Below are 17,816 nucleotides of genomic sequence, written 5' to 3' on the forward strand. Positions count from 1 at the left end.
GAAAATAGCAGAAAAATACAGAGGACATGAATGAATGCTGTTCATGTTTCAGGCCACTATACAAATAACATTCACTTCCAGCTTTTCTGTTATTACAGCATTTTATTGGAATTGTATACAGCATATCTCAGTGCCACTGTATTCTTAACCAACAATTCACAATGACAAACATCTTACTAATAACAATACACATTTGTTAGAGAAATAGTACATAGTCAATCATGAAAAATAGTAAAGAATAATAGTACTGAGCTAAATGGAAATTAAAAAAAGGATGCTCCTTTGGAAAAATGTCTATGATTGCAAGCCAAGTAAGCAGAAATTGGATAGAGACCATATAAGTACAGTGTGTATATATAATTTATAGAGATTATGAAGAAAAGAAACATCAGCAATTAAGGGTAAAATTATTATTGTGGGATAATGTATGGTCTACTTGTGTGTGTGTGTGTGTGTGTGTGTGTGTGTGTATGTATATATATATATATATATATATATATATATATAAAATATATATATATACATACATATGTATATATATTACTCAGACTCATTAATGGAAAAAGGAAAAATATTGCTATGCTTGGTCATAGATTGGCTACTGTGAACTCTTGTACTCGTCTTGTTCTCGTGCATTGTAATACATTGTTTTATATCTGTTATTCTGAGAATCTCTTCATTGGCTGTAATTGTGGACTTTGTGAAACTTTGGCATGTTTGTTTTATTAAATACAGCCATTTATAACGTGTAGAAAGGAAATGGAAACCTCATGTTGCTTTTGGTAATATACATAAATGAAACGTCCTTTAACTCTTGTACTTTTACATGAAAATCTATATTTGAAGGGGTTTTACTATCCGGGACATATATGACATAACCACATAAATGTGGATATGTGGATATACAGTGTATATATACAGCTATGCAATATACAACCCCCCTCCCAAAAAAAAGGCTATGATGTTTTTTTTAACTAAATTAAAAGCGATTAAATTTTTTTTTTAAATAGGGAATAATGAGGGTAATTTACAATTAGTATTCTCTGTAAATCAACATAATTCAATTTAAAGGGGTTGTCTGTTTACAAATGTTTTAATATCCTATTAGGGAATTCTGACTTAGAGGGGAATCTCGATTTGAGACTCTTATATATTAGCCAGAGTAGAGAATGACAGGCCTTTGATATCAATGAAAACTGTGTAATACTTTATTTCTGAAGCAAAATGTAACATTTTCTACAAGATTTCATTACAGATTATAGCAAAAAGGCATTGTCCAAAGTGGTCAACCCCTTTAATAATAATAATAATAATAATAATAATAATAATAATAATAATAATAATAATGTCTTTAACTAGTCCACCAGCTGTAGCCACAATCTGAGGTAAGTGTCCAATATCAATAAATATGATTATATCTGAATAAATTCACAATATACTTTATAATTAAAGAGGCTCTGTCACCACATTATATGTGCCCTATCTCCTACCTAATCTGTTAGTCACTGTAATGTAGATAACAATTTTTTTTTTTTTTTTTTTAAAAAAACTTTTATTTTTGACGGAGTTATGACTATTTTTTTGTTTTATGCTAACTTCTTCTAAATGCCCAACGGGGCGTTTATTTTTTATTTTTGACCAAGTGAGCGTTGTATAGAGAAGCGTATGACGCTGACCAATCCGCGTCATACACTTCTCTTCATTCATGTTCAGCTGTACTCACAGCACAGTGTGATCTCGCGAGATCATGCTGTGACGTCACTTACACCCACAGTTCCTTCACCGGAGCGACGGGCGAATGAAAAGACATCATCTCCTGGCTGGAGGCGATGTCTGGCCATTCTCCCGTAGCTCTATCAGATTAGGTAGGAGATAGGGCACTTATAAACTGGTGACAGAGCCTCTTTAAGCTTTGCTGCAGATGCATGTGCAATATTATTGTGTGTGTGGTTGCTATGAAATATGGCATCAAAGCAGGAAAGGTGCATATGAATAGGAAGCAGTAGGCCTTGCCTGTTTTGTAGGTAGTCGATTTACTTGCCCTTTTTTTAATAGATGTAACTGGGCTCTCAACGGAAGCAAATCTGAATATTTCATATTGCTAGCTAGAAATAGGGGTTATTTTGAGTAGCTAACTAAAGGTGGTGATTTATGTATGCTATGTGCATTTGTGCCTATAGCCTATAAATGGATGTATACCACCACCATGCTGCATTTCCAGTCTGTCTGAGCACTTTCTTCATATGAATAATTTATTGATATTTCTAATGATTATTTTTAACCAAAAAGTCAGCAGAACTAAAGATGTCACCCCAAAGTACAGTCTACTATGACTTTGGACATTGCCAGGTTAATTGGAGGATCATTTACTGTATCTATTATAAGGACCAGATTTATAATTAGTCATGCAGGGCTTATATACTAAGAGGGGCCTCCCTGCACAAATGCCAAGCCAACTTGCTTTCATTGCAAAAGAAAAATGGGATCGCTTTAGATTTAATATGAACTAGATGAATGCTTTAATGTATTTTAGCAGCACGTTTATTGTTAAACTTAGAAATAATAATTAAAAAAAAAAGCTACAAATGTTCCAAAAAGATGGATATGACAGGAGTTACGGCACCGAGAGATGTATAAATCTATCTGTGTTCTTCATGCATTTCACATCAGTGGAGATTTATCAAAGCTAGTGGAACGGAAAAGTGAAGCAGTTGCTCATAATAACCAGATTCTATTATCAATTTTTCAGATGTACTCTTTTAATTGAAAGTTGCAACCAAATTGGTTACTCAAAAGCGCAGCTTGGCTTTTATTTACCTAGCGTAAATATTTAGTTTGCCCCTGCCTTTTATCTTTATCTACACCCTGGCAAAGGCAAAGTGACTTGCTGCCCGCTTCGGTGCCCAGCATCCTGGGCATATGCCTTACCAGCCCCAAACCCCCCCCCCCCCTTACCACACCCATGGGTTACTATGGTCAAATGCTTTACTTTTCCTTTGTACCAGTTTTAAATTTCATCCACTGTGTGGTTATCAAATGTTGATGTGAATCCTATGTCTAAGTTCTAACTGCCACCACTATGCTCTGCAGGTTCTCTCACAACTTGTAAAGTTTTTAGATTTAAAGAGAGGTCTTAGGTGCACTTTGCAGTCCAATATTTCTCATAAATAGTATTGATTCGAGTATAATTCATGCAGCAATTGCTAACCCTCTTGGGCAAATGCCAGCAAGCAATGCCACCCTAATAGGAAATTCTCTTTGAGTAGATACAAGAATGTAAAATAGGTGCTTTATATTACAAAACAATAAGTTACAGTACATGTTTTCCATGCTCTGCAACACTCTTCATATGACCCGATTGTAAATAACCCTCTGAGACATTCTAGATTTCAAAACTCTACTTCCAGAAGTTAATATAATGAACACCATGTTTCTAAAAAATGTCCTGTGTAACATTTATATTATTCCCTTATTATTCAAAGAAGTCACTACCATAAAAAACAAATAAAAAACACCCAAAATATCCAAAGTATCAAACCACAACAAAACAGATTACAAAGGTAAAAATCTTTTACATCTTTAACAATGGATATGGTTCAGGCACTAAGAAAGTTACAAATAAGTGCATGAATATGTGCAGTATAAACATATACAGATTGTATGTATATGATGTTATACTGTAAATATAGTACATACCTGCAGTAACGTTCACATTTTAGGTGCCAGTCACTGGCAAACCTAACTAAAGCAAAGTTGGTAAGGTTTCTAATAAGAATATACAATTGTGGGCCTGCGGGTCTAGTAATAACCATTTAATAGTAGATCATAATTTATATTAAAAGTATTTTTCTCTAATATTCTTTCCACCCTGCTGAGTATCCCAGTTGTAAAATTGGACTGAACTGGACTCATCAGGTGATAACAACACTTCACAGTAATATCTGTCATTTTATACCAGGAAGCAATAAAAAATGTAATAAAACACTGTGTGATAAGAAAAATTTGTTTTTAACATTTGTAGCCGATTTCCTAATTTTCCATTCTGCGTACTTTAAGTCAAAAGAAATGAAAACAAACTACCAAAAGAAATGAAAACAAACTACATGTCCATAGTAGACTGAAGGTTATGTCCAAAGCCGACTTCCAGATTCAGTTTATCCGTGACAGTAAAAGGTGAAGACCACAAACTACACCTTACTTCACTCTTTAGATATAACAAACATTTTCTCCGTAGAAATATTGTGCTGTCATCTCTTCAGGGCAGTTAGAGGTTAACTGTGTGTCCAAGTGTTTTTGACTCGCAGCAGAGGGACAGTGATGTAGTCCCTGGAGGACAAGTTGGAAGATTGTATACAGTATTGTAGCTCAGAGAAGACACTGAGCAGGTGCCCCCTTATTACTCCTTTTTCATTCCATAATCCTCCACTTTTAATGTTATTAGATCTCCTTTGGGAATTCCATAGATCTTTATTTCTATTTTAAGTGGTGACAGAGAACCATCTGATCATGTATTATGGAATACATATACTGTATAGTCCTGGTTGATATATGCACCTAATGGATTCAGTCGTGATTTGATGAAAAACATTTGTATACTGTAGTAGATTTTTAGGCCCATAATATTAGAAGTAATTGTTTCATCATCTTGGTTCCTGTGTGGTTTATAGACTCCAAAATTAAAAATTCCAGTTGGGCCTTTTGATAGAATATGCAAATTCTTAGTAGCTCATTATATTCTAATAATGTGTATATGTACGGCAAATGCTTGAAACAATAAGTTAAATTGCAAATATTTAGGATACCAGGTATGTGTATACGGTATATGCATAAGTATGCTATTTTGTATGCAGGTATACACTATGTGCTATGTCATAAGTGCTCTCTGCAGAAACACTCCTTTATATACATTTACCTATAGATAAATACGCACTGTGCACTCACCTTTTGGCAAAACATTTACACACTTTTTTTAGTCTAACCTAAAGTACACATTTTGCGGCATGTACACAAACATTGCTACATAAACACTGATGCACACAGATATGCAACACACAGGGCATGCATCCAAATGTGCAGTGCTATGAAACCACCAGCAAAGCTGTCTACTGCTATGATGGGCAGAATTCTTTCATTATGGCTTCGGACTGGTGAGTATTGGTTTAATAATATTCTCAGGCTGACAAACATTAGTGAAAACACTCTCATTGTGGTTATTAGTAAAGTTTATCCATTGCACCTTTTAACATGTGGTAATGCTTTACACTCTTCTTTTCACCTGTAATATATAGAGCGAGCAATAGGTAGCAGATTTCTGGAGACTCTGGGAGAATTGTTTTTACTCTTGTAGGAATACTGATGCGTTAGTGAATTAAAGAAGGTCTCACTCTTGAACACATTTGCGGATAAATCAAAGGGATTGAATGAAGGTGAAAGCTTGACACCTCTTGTCATATCAGCGAGCAGGTTCCTTGTAGTTACCATTAATCTCTTCAGAGATGGTCACAGCCTCAGCTCCCAAAGGGAGCTTATCACTGTACTCCGAACCCACCTCAAAATCTTCCTGGTTGGTTTTGGATTGAGAGCTTGGAAGAGCTTCATCTGATACACTTCCCTCAACCTCCTTCTCAACATCTTCTTCTGCAGGTGCTTCTTCTGCATCTGCTTCTCCCTCTTCTCCCCCTCCAGCTTCACTAGGGTCAAAATTCTTTTCTGACTCCACATAAGATGATCTGGGGTCAAAATCAGCAGCCATGTTTTGCTTCATTGGATCTTGCTTTTGGGTCTTCATTATTAATTTATAATTTTTACCATGATATTTCGATAGTAGGTGACAGCATGTGGCTCCCACTAGAGGTATTGTAGCCAAACCAAGAAGGAAAATGCTCACTACAATGATAATGATCAAAGAAGGCACTTCTTTCTTAGTAGTAAACACCACCTGCACTTGACAGTCTTCTCCTTTGTATGTTAGGCATACAGAATAGTTAGTACCAGGTGTTAGACCTTGAAACCAATAGGAGTTTACTCGATCCTCAATTTCTGACCACTGAACCAAAGAAAAACCTTTAGGATTTTCCTGGCAGAGGTATAGCATCTTTAGGTTCTGCTTACCAGAATGTGTATTATATGGAGTTATTTGTACCTTTGCATCTTTCTCTGACACATCCAGTGCGATAACTCCCAGCTCAAACACATGAGGTTTCAGGTTGCCACTCTCGTTGAATGCATGGTTGGAAACATGAAGGCCTCCTACACTAGGACCACATTTCTTCTCGTTTGAGTGAGAATTTTCGATGGTATTTATTTTATCCTCAGTACCAACAAGTGACACTGTTGGAAGTATGGAATTCAATTTTTCCTCTGCTTTATCTATTTTAAGAACACTGTTACCCAATTCCTTATCTGCTGTTTTTTTAGTGTCTGTAGGTATCTTTCCTGCTGCCGGATCCCCAACCTTGGTGGGATATTTTTGACTTCCTGCAACAGAGACATTGACCGAACTCTGGCTACTTCCCATCTCATTTGTGGCTATGCAAGTGTATGCCCCTTCTAATTTCTTGCTAAGGTGTGGAATGACCAGTGTTCCATTCTGATAAACTAGAAAATTTCCAGATAACTCTGCTTTGGCCACATCACTGGGCAATTTAATCTCTGTCTCTTGGGTTGAGTTGCGAACTTTCCACTGGATAGTTGCCTTGGGACTACCACTAACCAAACAATGTAAAGTGAGAGTGAATCCATCATATAGCTCTGTGCTATCAAGGTTAGGGTGATAGCTTAGTTGCACAGTAGGAACCTCACATGACAAATCTGGAATTTTCAGAAGTGTATTCCCTTGGAGCTCTTCAGGGGAACCACATACTATTAAATCCTTCTCTGCTACAGTGATTTGAGCTTCTTCAATCCATTTTTTCAGCCACATAAGTGAGCAAGTGCAGTGGAAGGGATTATTGTAGAACTGGATGTGTAGAAGAGAAGCTAGAGGCTTGAAGGTTCCTTCCCGAATGACAGTAAAATGATTGTTATTTATTCGGAGAGACCTAAGATCTTTTAAATTATCAAAGGCATTGATAGGTAGGTTGATCATGCGGTTGTTGTTCATTTTTACCAGTTGAAGGGCAGGAAGACTGGCCAGGTCCTCCCACGGGAATTCCACTAGTTGGTTATGACTAATATCCAGGTTTTTAAGATGTACCAATGTTGCCAAAGTACCCTTTTCTACTAAACTAATATCATTATGAGCTAACCACAGTGATGTCACCTGTGGCACCCCTACGAAGTTAGATTTCTTTAGAGCGCTGATTTTGTTAGCTGAAAGACTAAGAGTGGTGACATTGGAAGGGAACCCAGTGGGAACCTTTTGTAGCTTCTTGTAAGTACAGTCAGCAAATTGTTGATTGTATTTGTCCACACAGGAGCATGCCTCAGGGCAGCTGAATGTTGTCCTCAGAAGAGACACAGCAATGTAAAGGAAGAGGAATGTACCCATCCTTCCACCTGCAAGACAGATAAATATAATATTACATTGGATAAAACATCTTTCAGAATGAAGGATATGTTTAGAATAAATATAAATTGCATATGAAGAGATGATTAAGATAACAAATAATATGTCCTTTGAAACAAGTAATCTCATCTCAGCAGTGAGCTCACACACTATATGAAACTAAAACTAATTTGTCATGGACTGAAACTTTTTTGCAATGTTAGGTCTCATGCACACAGCCTGTGTACAGAGTCTTTGCGGAGCTATATGGCATTTGTACGGCACCGCACTACGGAGCCCTTGGCACCATGTATGCTTACTGACTGGTGTCTCTCTACTGTAGGGTATTACTGATGTATTCTCCCCTAGAATCAATTTTAATCCTAATGGAGACTTGTCCCCCTTGATTCTCAAACAAGACAAATATATAATGCATCTGTGAAGGCTGTATGGTTGGCCCATTATCATTGTTAAACCATGGAGAAAGCTAAGCAGAGATGTCAGAAGGACAAAGTGGCACAGATATTTCCTAGCGCATTTGCAATTTCGCTCAACAGGGGCAAGGGCGTACATACTACAGAGTCAGGCCCTGTGCACTGTTAAGAGGCCCTGGAGAAAAGAGGCAGAGCCCTGGTTGGTCCCGTCCCCCTTTATGACTGGCGAAAACTTCTGCAGGACTTCCCTCTCTAGAGGAAATGCATTGTTAGCAAACAAGGGTGTGTAGAATTAGCCCAAGGGGTATTGAAAATAGCATGGAGGCCATTTTGTCCTGGGTGACAAAACTGGATCACATAATGGGGGTACTCATTTTGATATTTGCTATGGGGCCCCCTCTCTCCTGTGTATGCCACCGAGTGAGGGTCACAGCGATTGGGTCCTAGTCAATTAGACATTGATGGAGTATCTTAGCGATATGCCATTAGTGTAAGGACAGACAACACCTGTAAGTTTCTATTTAAGGGTGCATGGGTGTTCTATGGTTGCATTAGTGAGCATGGCTTTGATCAACTTGTTGTTGCTTCATTCTCCTCCGCTCTTGCTTTACATTTATTTACAGAGGGTTTATAAGTCTTGCGAGGCGGACCTGGCCAAATGAAGATTATTATTAGGCTATTGTTTTATTGTCTTGATGAAGATCTGTATTTTCCTATTAAAGGCTAAAGTGGTTTAAAGCAGGAATCACACAAAAAGTTTTTGTAGCAGTTTTTGAAGAAAAACAGGAATGGATCTAAAAGTAAGAAAAAGTATAAAGGAAAGACTGAAGTGTCTGCTGTTTTTTTTATCCACTCCTGGGTTTGGCTCAATAAACGACATCAAAAACGTAATCGAATTCTGTTCATGTGATTCCAAACACTAGCTAAAAGCTAGCACTTTGACTATGTGTGCATGGCTCATGCCCAGCAATTAACTTACACCTAATAGCAGATTTGTGTCCATATGATATTTCCTAAGAAGGAGACATGGGCATGGCCCTTAACCCCTTCGGTGCCTCAGCTAGTGTTTGTTTTTTTCATTTTATTTTTATATACTCGCATTTCCAGAGCCATCATTTTTTTATTTTTCCACCAACATATCCGTAAGAGGGCATTTGTTTTGCTAGACGAGAAGTATTTTTAATGCACTATTTAATGTACCATGTAATGTACTGAAAAACTTTTTAAAACATGGTAAAAATTTAAAATAATCAACAATTCCACGATTGTTTTAAAAGTTTTGATTTTGTGGCATCCGCCGTGGGTTAAAAATGACATGTTGACTTTATTCTGTGGGTCAGTACGATTACGGCAATACCAATTTTATATTATTTATTAATGTTTTACTACTTTTATAAAGTAAAGACTGTGGCTTGTTTTTAAAGACTTTTTATTCCATTTATTTTGGGGGGGTGAGCTTTTTATGATGTTCACCTTACGGGATAGATAACATTATATTTTAATCGTTAGGGTTATTATGGATGCGGCGATACCAATTATTTTAATTTTTTTATTATTTCAATTATTATTATTTGAGCATCTAAGTACATTTCTGGAACAGCAATTTTTTCAAATGTTTTGCAGAAAAGAAAACAAAAACAGAAAAAGATAAAGCCTAAGACCATTTTTAAACGGCCTTAGTACAGTTGTATTTTTGTGTTCATATAAGAGATGGAAAACTTGCACATTGTGGAGTCCTACTGATCTAAACTTAGATCACCATCGGACTGCATTTTAAAATCTGTATTATGGCCAAAGGGTATTTCAGACAGATATTATTTTACCGGTGGCGTACTCACCAGAAGTAAATTGCTTGAAGCATCCCTAAAACTGCCAAAGTCTTTGATCCTTGTAACAACCGTTGGTTCCCTTATACACAAACTATTTTGACAGCTCCTGATCTATAGTCTTAGTTCAGCTGCAATCATAAAACAAAAGTTTGACCCACCACCTAACTGGCATTGTTGTCACATGACAGTGAATATCATGGCTTCATGATGTCTACCATGATTACATAACTGACAGACCACTAACAGTGCTACTATTTTCTTATATTTCTCTTCAAGCATATGGCTCAACCCAAAACATAGGAGCCCGGTTGCAAATGCACCATTTGGAAACTACTATAGTTACACCATTCCTGATAGCGAGCATTTAACTAGGATAGCAGTGATTCTTCCGATATTTGCCCCGATGAGAATAGGTTTCTGTATCATTTGCGAAACAGTAATAATACTGTTATTTCTTTTTTGAGGCATACGGCAAGAGATATTACACCCAACAATGTTATTTTTTTTCTAACTGCCTAGAAAAGAAAAAAAAAATACCTGACAGATTGGACAGAACCGACAATAATCTTACCACATCAAAACTGTTTTTGGAGCAAAAACAGTCTGAAATGTCAGTTAATCCTTTGATTTACCCAATTATTTTTAATTTAATTGCTGGTAATTGTAATACAACAATCTTCACCATTTTTAAGATTAAATGGAATCATTCTTGTGGGCATCAAGATGCTGAAAATCCATTCAAACCTAATACTTCTCATGGCTTAGGCTATATTCAGATGACAGTGAAAGGAACCCGCTGATAAAAACAGATCAACTGTCAGTTTTTCATGGCCATTTTGCATCACTGTGTCTCTTAAATGTCATCCATTACCAAGCCGTCTGAACGTTTTTGCCATCCGTTTTTCACGGTCGTTAAAGAAAATGGTTGAATTTCATTCATGAGGGATTGTTTTTTTGTCGCAAGCCCCTGAAATAACCATAGTACCCATGTAGAAAATACCACAGTGCCCACTGTAGATAGTATCAACATAGACAGTTACACAGTGCCCACTGTAGATAATGCCAAAGAACCCACTGTAGATAGTACCACAGTGCCCAAAGTAGATCGTGCCGACATAGATAGTGTCAGTGCCCACTTAGATAGTGCCACAGTGCCCACTGTAGCTAGTGCCCACATAGATAGTGAAACAGTGCCCACTTAGACAGCGCCCACTGTAGATAGTGTCCATATATATAGTGCCAGTGCCTACATAGTGCCACAGTGCCCATATAGGTAGTGCCACACAGAGTGCCCATGTATATAGCGCCACAGTGTCCCCTCTGGATAGTGTCCACATTGTGCCACAGTGGACAGTGACGTCGGGGGCTGACGCTCTTGCCGTGAATTCTTGCATTACAAAGCCCCTAACGTCACTGTCCATATATGGACAGTGATGTCAGGGGCCTTCCCAAGACGTCCCTGGAAAGAGCGCTTGTGTTGCTCTGGCTGGGGAATCCATAGTTTAAAGCCCCTGACATCACTGTTCATATATGGACAGTAATGTCATGGGCTTCCCCAGGCACAGCGCCTAAAGTTGTGCTGTGCCCAGGGAGTCCACTTGTAAGGGCCAGGATCCATTTTTAATATGCGTCACATGAATGGCTCTCTGAAAAACGGCCATTAAAAACTGATTTATTGACTGCTATTTTGGGCTGTCAGGCGTGAAAACAGACAAAAATAATACATCTCCTATTTTGTGATGGCCGGTGTTCGTGAGCCATTAAAAAAACGGCTGTGTGAATACACCCATAGAAGTATATTGTTCTAAAAACAGCCATGTGACGGCCACTAAAAAAAAAACATCAGCCACATGGAAGTTTTTAACTGTCATGTGAATATAGCATTAGCGTTTACAACAATTGTATCCAGTCTAGGCTATCATCTTGACTTCAGGCTTATAAAATTTACCAACATTGATCCATTGTAGCAAACTATCAGGACTAAAAGAGATGTGTGTCGGTGATGAATTACTACATTGTTCCAATCTCCTTCTTACTGAAAATTCTCAACAAACTATAATGCAAGTGGATAAGCTTTTTAAAGAAAAAGAAACCCTCTTAAGAACTGATTGTAAATCCACGTGTTTCAAGGATTTTTTAAGGGTGTGCTGCAGAAAAATCCCACTCTGTGTGAACATGTCCTTATGTCAGTATGGGGTTTGAGCCTCTGGATGTATATAAGAATGTTTGTATTCAATGACAGTAAGACAGTGAGGAATTTAAGCCCAAAGTACAGTAGAAAATTAAATTGTATAACATTTTATTAAGGCGCACTCACACGTGGCATATGTGCCTCGTAATTCTGCAGCAAAAAAGTACACTGTGGAATACTACAATGTATGCCTATGGGAAAAAAAATTTGCAACTCAGACAGATTTCTCTAGTTCTTACATTGCTGAAATTCTTCCCATAGGCATACATTGTAAAGCTTTTTTAATCTTATTTTTACGCTAAGGAAATATGAGGCACATGCGCCACGTGTGAGTGCACCCTTATACAATATTTAAACTAAACACAATTGAAAAGACACCCAGTCCAGTATGAACATAAGTTTTAATATTGACCTGACCTTTTCTTTATCCCTAAACATTTACATCAGGTACACATTCTTAATTCATACCCCTACGAATCATGTGTCACATTAATTCGAGCCTGAACAACAATGCTGTTTTTCTCCTGATGGTATTATACGTACTGCCTTACAGTATATCATTTGTCATTGAAGCCTGCCTAGCAGTTATACACAGCTGTCATGTGTTATTATGCAGAGATAGAGCTTGGAACAATTGTGTGGGCAACCAGATGACTTTTCTCATAGTGCTAACGTACTGGAAAAATATGCAAATGAAAAATTAAAATTAAAATCTGAATTAGGAACACTTCTAAAATGTATTTCGATATCTGCAAGCTGAAACTTCCAACCAACACTTATCACCTCAGAGTTCCCCTTTAACGTCACAATATTGTTAATGAATACAAGCCCTGTCCATTAAAGCCTTATTAGGGCACATATACTTTATAGGGGGGTCCCCTGATTGGAGAGCCGCTCACATTTAGAAAAGTGGGAAATACAGTAGCACTAGGTCCGACCTGCCATTGTAAAGCATACCTAGCTTTTCAGGGGTCGGGTAATTTCCTCTTCCATTCCTGAACTCTACAAGGGAATATTCCAATGGCTTTCACAAATTGCAGAGGTATACAACATTTTAATAATATAGTGTACTGTCCACTAATTGTTAGATACCATTTTCACGTATTAACCCCATGAGGGCCAAGCAGAATTTTTTCATTAAGGGCCACAGTAATTTTCTCTGCTTTCCGTCAGGTAAACATTTTTTTTTGTATGACTACATCACTATTTGAAGCCTTATTTTATTGCAGGAATAGTTAAGATTTTTTAGATATCATTTTGGGGTACATAGCAGAATACAAAGCAGCTGTATCTCAAAAATTCTAAATAGTTTTTAATAAAATGTTTCTAGGAAGTTGCAACAATTACTCTGATGGACAAACTTATAAAGAACAAAAAAACATTTCAAAGGTGTGAATAGCATTTAAAAGAATATGTCTAAGGCTTCGTTCAAAAGCGCAGACGACTACACTATTGAGTCTGCAAAAAAAAAAAGAAAACCTTATGGAACAGAGACAAACCGAAACCATTAGCAACGAAAGCATTACCATTGAAATCAATGGTAATGCAATCGGAAAGCTATGGTTTCCATTTAGTTTCATGGGTTCCCCTGACGGAAAGGTCTGACGGAACCCATGACTGGAACCCAGACACAGATGTGAACGAAGCCTAACATGCCAAGTATAATATGGCGCATCTGCCATTTTGATAAAGCAGGTGTAATTTATGCAATTTTTGCTGACATAAAGTCATGCATGATAAATTCCCCTTACTGCATTTATTGCCAAATAAATTGTAGAGTATTGTATTATTCACCATTCAGTTTTCCTTTGTTGCAATGTAAATAAAAAAGGAGTTTAATATTGAAATAATTACATTATGTGGTATTTGCATACAGCATATTTATTAAATGGCACACATTTTTTAACACATTTTACATAAATCAATAGTAAAAACGAATATAAGAAACTTTGTAATATATCTTATTAGAGAAAAATGTCTCTTCCTCCACTAATAAGGCTTATTTTCTCCCCTTCCCTCCTAACCGGTCACTCATTCTGAATTTACAGATTTTTCCGTCTCCTAAACACAAGATGGACCATCAGCTCACTGAAGGATCATGTTACAGCTGCCCATAAAAGGCTATGGAGAGGGGAGGGGTGAGAAAGCAGAATCTGAATGAAAGACACGCGCACACCGTTATGCTCTACTCGCTAACCCAGGGAGAACTACAAATAGGGACTGCAGAGGCTGGATACTGCAGGATACAAGACATATAATGGCCGGAAATAGTGTTATTCCATTTGAGATGGCAACACTTGATACAATCTAAGGGTGCATGTACTCACATGGGATGGTCTCCACTCCCACAACGATGTTCAAAATAGTAGTTGAGAAAACAGCAGCTTTTCCAATTAATTTTTATTATTGTGCCAATCATCGTACAAAAATAGAAGCGCAACATTTTGACCTGTTAGGCGGAATTTGTTGCATAAAATATGCATCCAAACTACAGGTAATTCCGCAGATAAGATCCGCACCTAATCGTTTTTGCGATTTTTTTTATGGGTTTTTACTTATTGTTTTTTACTTATTGATGCGTAGATAGGTGCATTTTAATGCTGCAGATTTTGGTGCATTTTTTTTTTTAAACTAGTCAGATACAATTCGCAAGTGGAAACGCAAGATAAATTAACATGCTGTGGATTTTAAAATACGTGCCACTGGTCAATTTACGTTCAGAAAACAATCTGCAACGTGTAGATGAGATTTTTTTACATCTCATTTACTTTGCTGGCACTGAATTATGCTGCGGATTTTCAGCATGAAAATAATTCACACGTAATACGCATAGTCTGCATTTAGCCTTACAGTGGTTGGGTGTTTTTCAATCTCAAATGTCAGTGAACAATTCCACATGCTTATGTGAGTGACAGTCAATGGTTACACTTAGTCAATCAACCAATCACAAATATCATAACAGTGCATAAAAATACTTTCTGTATTTCTATCAACCATTCATATGTATATAACCAAAAAACAGTGTATTCCATTTAACCCGTTGACAACATGCCACGTACATGTACGTGGCAGTCGCAAAGTATGGAGCAGGCTCACGGGCCGGGCTGACACCCTACTGCAACGGGCGGAATCGAAGATCACTTTGATTCAGCCCATTTAACCACTTATATGGCGAGATCAATAGCGACCATCAATAGCATCTAAGCTATTGGAAAGAGGGAGGCGGCCCCCTCCGACAGCTTGTCAACCTCCCCTTGACACGATTGCAGGGTGCCGATGGTTGTCATGGCAGCCTGGGGACCTTATGAAGGCCCCCTGGACTGCCATCTGTACTCTTATTAAGCCCTATTCAGGGTTTTTTGCTCCCAGTCTTTTCTTTAACAAAGAAAGGACTGGGAGCAAGGATCCCTGTTTTTTTTTCTATTATTATGGCATTTAGGAGGGCCAGAAATTTACAGGACACGTTGGATAATACTGATGTGGGATCTAGCAATAAAATTATACAAAAATGTTTACATCCACCGAAGAATGGTCATTTTCTTGTTTACAATGTAGCAACTGTAATTGCTTGATTAAAGAAGATTCACATGGGTTCTTTAGCTCTGTATATACAACAGAAGAAAGAGCAGCTGATGTAGCCGCTGCCAGTGCTGTTAATATATCAGTTGATATACTGAATTGGATGAATGTAGATATGGTCCAAGCTAAATTAAATAAAATAAATGTGCACAAGGCCCCGGGACCAGATGGGTTACACCCTAGAGTCCTTAAGGAGCTTAGTTCAGTTATTTCTGTCCCCCTTTTCATAATATTCAGAGAATCTCTAGTGACTGGTATAGTGCCAAGGGACTGGCGCAGCGCAAATGTGGTGCCTATTTTCAAAAAGGGCTCTAGGTCTTCCCCAGGTAATTATAGACCAGTAAGCCTAACATCCATCATGGGGAAAATGTTTGAGGGGCTATTGAGGGACTATATACAGGATTATGTGACAATAAATAGCATTATAAGTGACAGCCAGCACGGTTTTACTAAGGACAGAAGTTGTCAAACTAACCTAATCTGTTTTTATGAAGAGGTGAGCAGAAGTCTAGACAGAGGGGCCGCTGTGGATTTAGTGTTTTTGGACTTTGCAAAGGCATTTGACACTGTCCCCCATAGACGCCTAATGGGTAAATTAAGGACTATAGGTTTAGAAAATATAGTTTGTAATTGGATTGAGAATTGGCTCAAGGACCGTATCCAGAGAGTTGTGGTCAATGATTCCTACTCTGAATGGTCCCCGGTAATAAGTGGTGTACCCCAGGGTTCAGTGCTGGGACCACTATTATTCAACTTATTTATTAATGATATAGAAGATGGGATTAATAGCACTATTTCTATTTTTGCAGATGACACCAAGCTATGTAATATAGTTCAGTCTATGGAAGATGTTCATGAATTGCAGGCAGATTTAAACAAAATAAGTGTTTGGGCGTCCACTTGGCAGATGAAGTTTAATGTAGATAAATGTAAAGTTATGCATCTGGGTACCAACAACCTGCATGCATCATATGTCCTAGGGGGAGCTACACTAGCAGATTCACTTGTTGAGAAGGATCTGGGTGTACTTGTAAATCATAAACTCAATAACAGCATGCAATGTCAATCAGCTGCTTCAATGGCCAGCAGGATATTGTCGTGTATTAAAAGAGGCATGGACTCACGGGACAGGGATGTAATATTACCACTTTACAAAGCATTAGTGAGGCCTCATCTAGAATATGCAGTTCAGTTCTGGGCTCCAGTTCATAGAAAGGATGCCCTGGAGTTGGAAAAAATACAAAGAAGAGCAACGAAGCTAATTAGGGGCATGGAGAATTTAAGTTATGAGGAAAGATTGAAAGAATTAAACCTATTTAGCCTTGAAAAAAGACGACTAAGGGGGGACATGATTAACTTATATAAATATATTAATGGCACATACAAAAAATATGGTGAAATCCTGTTCCTTGTAAAACCCCCTCAAAAAACAAGGGGGCACTCCCTCCGTCTGGAGAAAAAAAGGTTCAAGCTGCAGAGGCGACAAGGCTTCTTTACCGTGAGAACTGTGAATCTATGGAATAGCCTACTACAGGAGCTGGTCACAGCAGGGACAGTAGATGGCTTTAAAAAAGGGTTAGATAATTTCCTAGAACAAAAAAATATTAGCTCCTATGTGTAGACATTTTTCCTTCCCTTTTCCCTTCCCTTGGTTGAACTTGATGGACATGTGTCTTTTTTCATCCGTACTAACTATGTAACTATGTAACTATGTAACTATGTAACTTGTGGTATGGCATAAATAGATGAAACAACTAATGAGGTAAAAACTAGTATCAATAAACATAAGAGTACCACTAGTAAAGTCCAAGATTTACCAGTGGTTTAACATTTATTGGATATAATGTGAGCTAGTTGAAATTTAGGGTAATTGATCACGTTCCAATACTCAGAATAGGAGGAAATAGTGAACAGGTGAAACACAAAGAAAACAGGTGGATACATGGACTAAAAAGGGAGGAAAAGACTCGAATTGGGACACTTACCAGTGGCATAGCGATAAGGGTTGCAGCGGTCGCAATTGCCCCCCGCACCACATCTATTAAAAGATACTATAGTAACTGGGGCCTATGTAATAAACTACACGGGCCCCTGTTACTATAGTAACAGTATACTTAAGCTCCTATTTCCCTACCGCAGTGGAGGTCCTGACGTCTTTCCATGTCATGATGTCACAACATTATGTGCATGATATCACAACGGAGTGACACTTAATTGCGTCAGGACCTCTGCTGTGTCCGGAGAAGAAGAGGAGGGTAAGTATAGGATTGCTGTCTGCTGGGGTCCTGTATCTAAGC

At 37.8% G+C, this 17,816-nt stretch overlaps 1 protein-coding gene across 3 annotated transcripts in view; it reads right to left on the bottom strand.

Moving 5' to 3' along the window:
• Nucleotides 1-82: 82 nt before the first annotated feature.
• LOC142749560 (immunoglobulin superfamily containing leucine-rich repeat protein 2-like) overlaps nucleotides 83-17,816 on the bottom strand; it is a 78,347-nt gene continuing 60,613 nt past the window's right edge. For all 3 annotated transcript variants that reach the window (XM_075857759.1, XM_075857758.1, XM_075857757.1), the window contains one exon: nucleotides 83-7,497. In XM_075857759.1, the coding sequence (XP_075713874.1) occupies nucleotides 5,453-7,489 (2,037 nt within the window). In that variant the 5' untranslated portion in view covers nucleotides 7,490-7,497 and the 3' untranslated portion in view covers nucleotides 83-5,452. The remainder of the gene's footprint in view (nucleotides 7,498-17,816) is intronic.

Source organism: Rhinoderma darwinii, chromosome 3, assembly GCF_050947455.1.
Source record: "Rhinoderma darwinii isolate aRhiDar2 chromosome 3, aRhiDar2.hap1, whole genome shotgun sequence".
Lineage (NCBI taxonomy): Eukaryota > Metazoa > Chordata > Amphibia > Anura > Rhinodermatidae > Rhinoderma > Rhinoderma darwinii.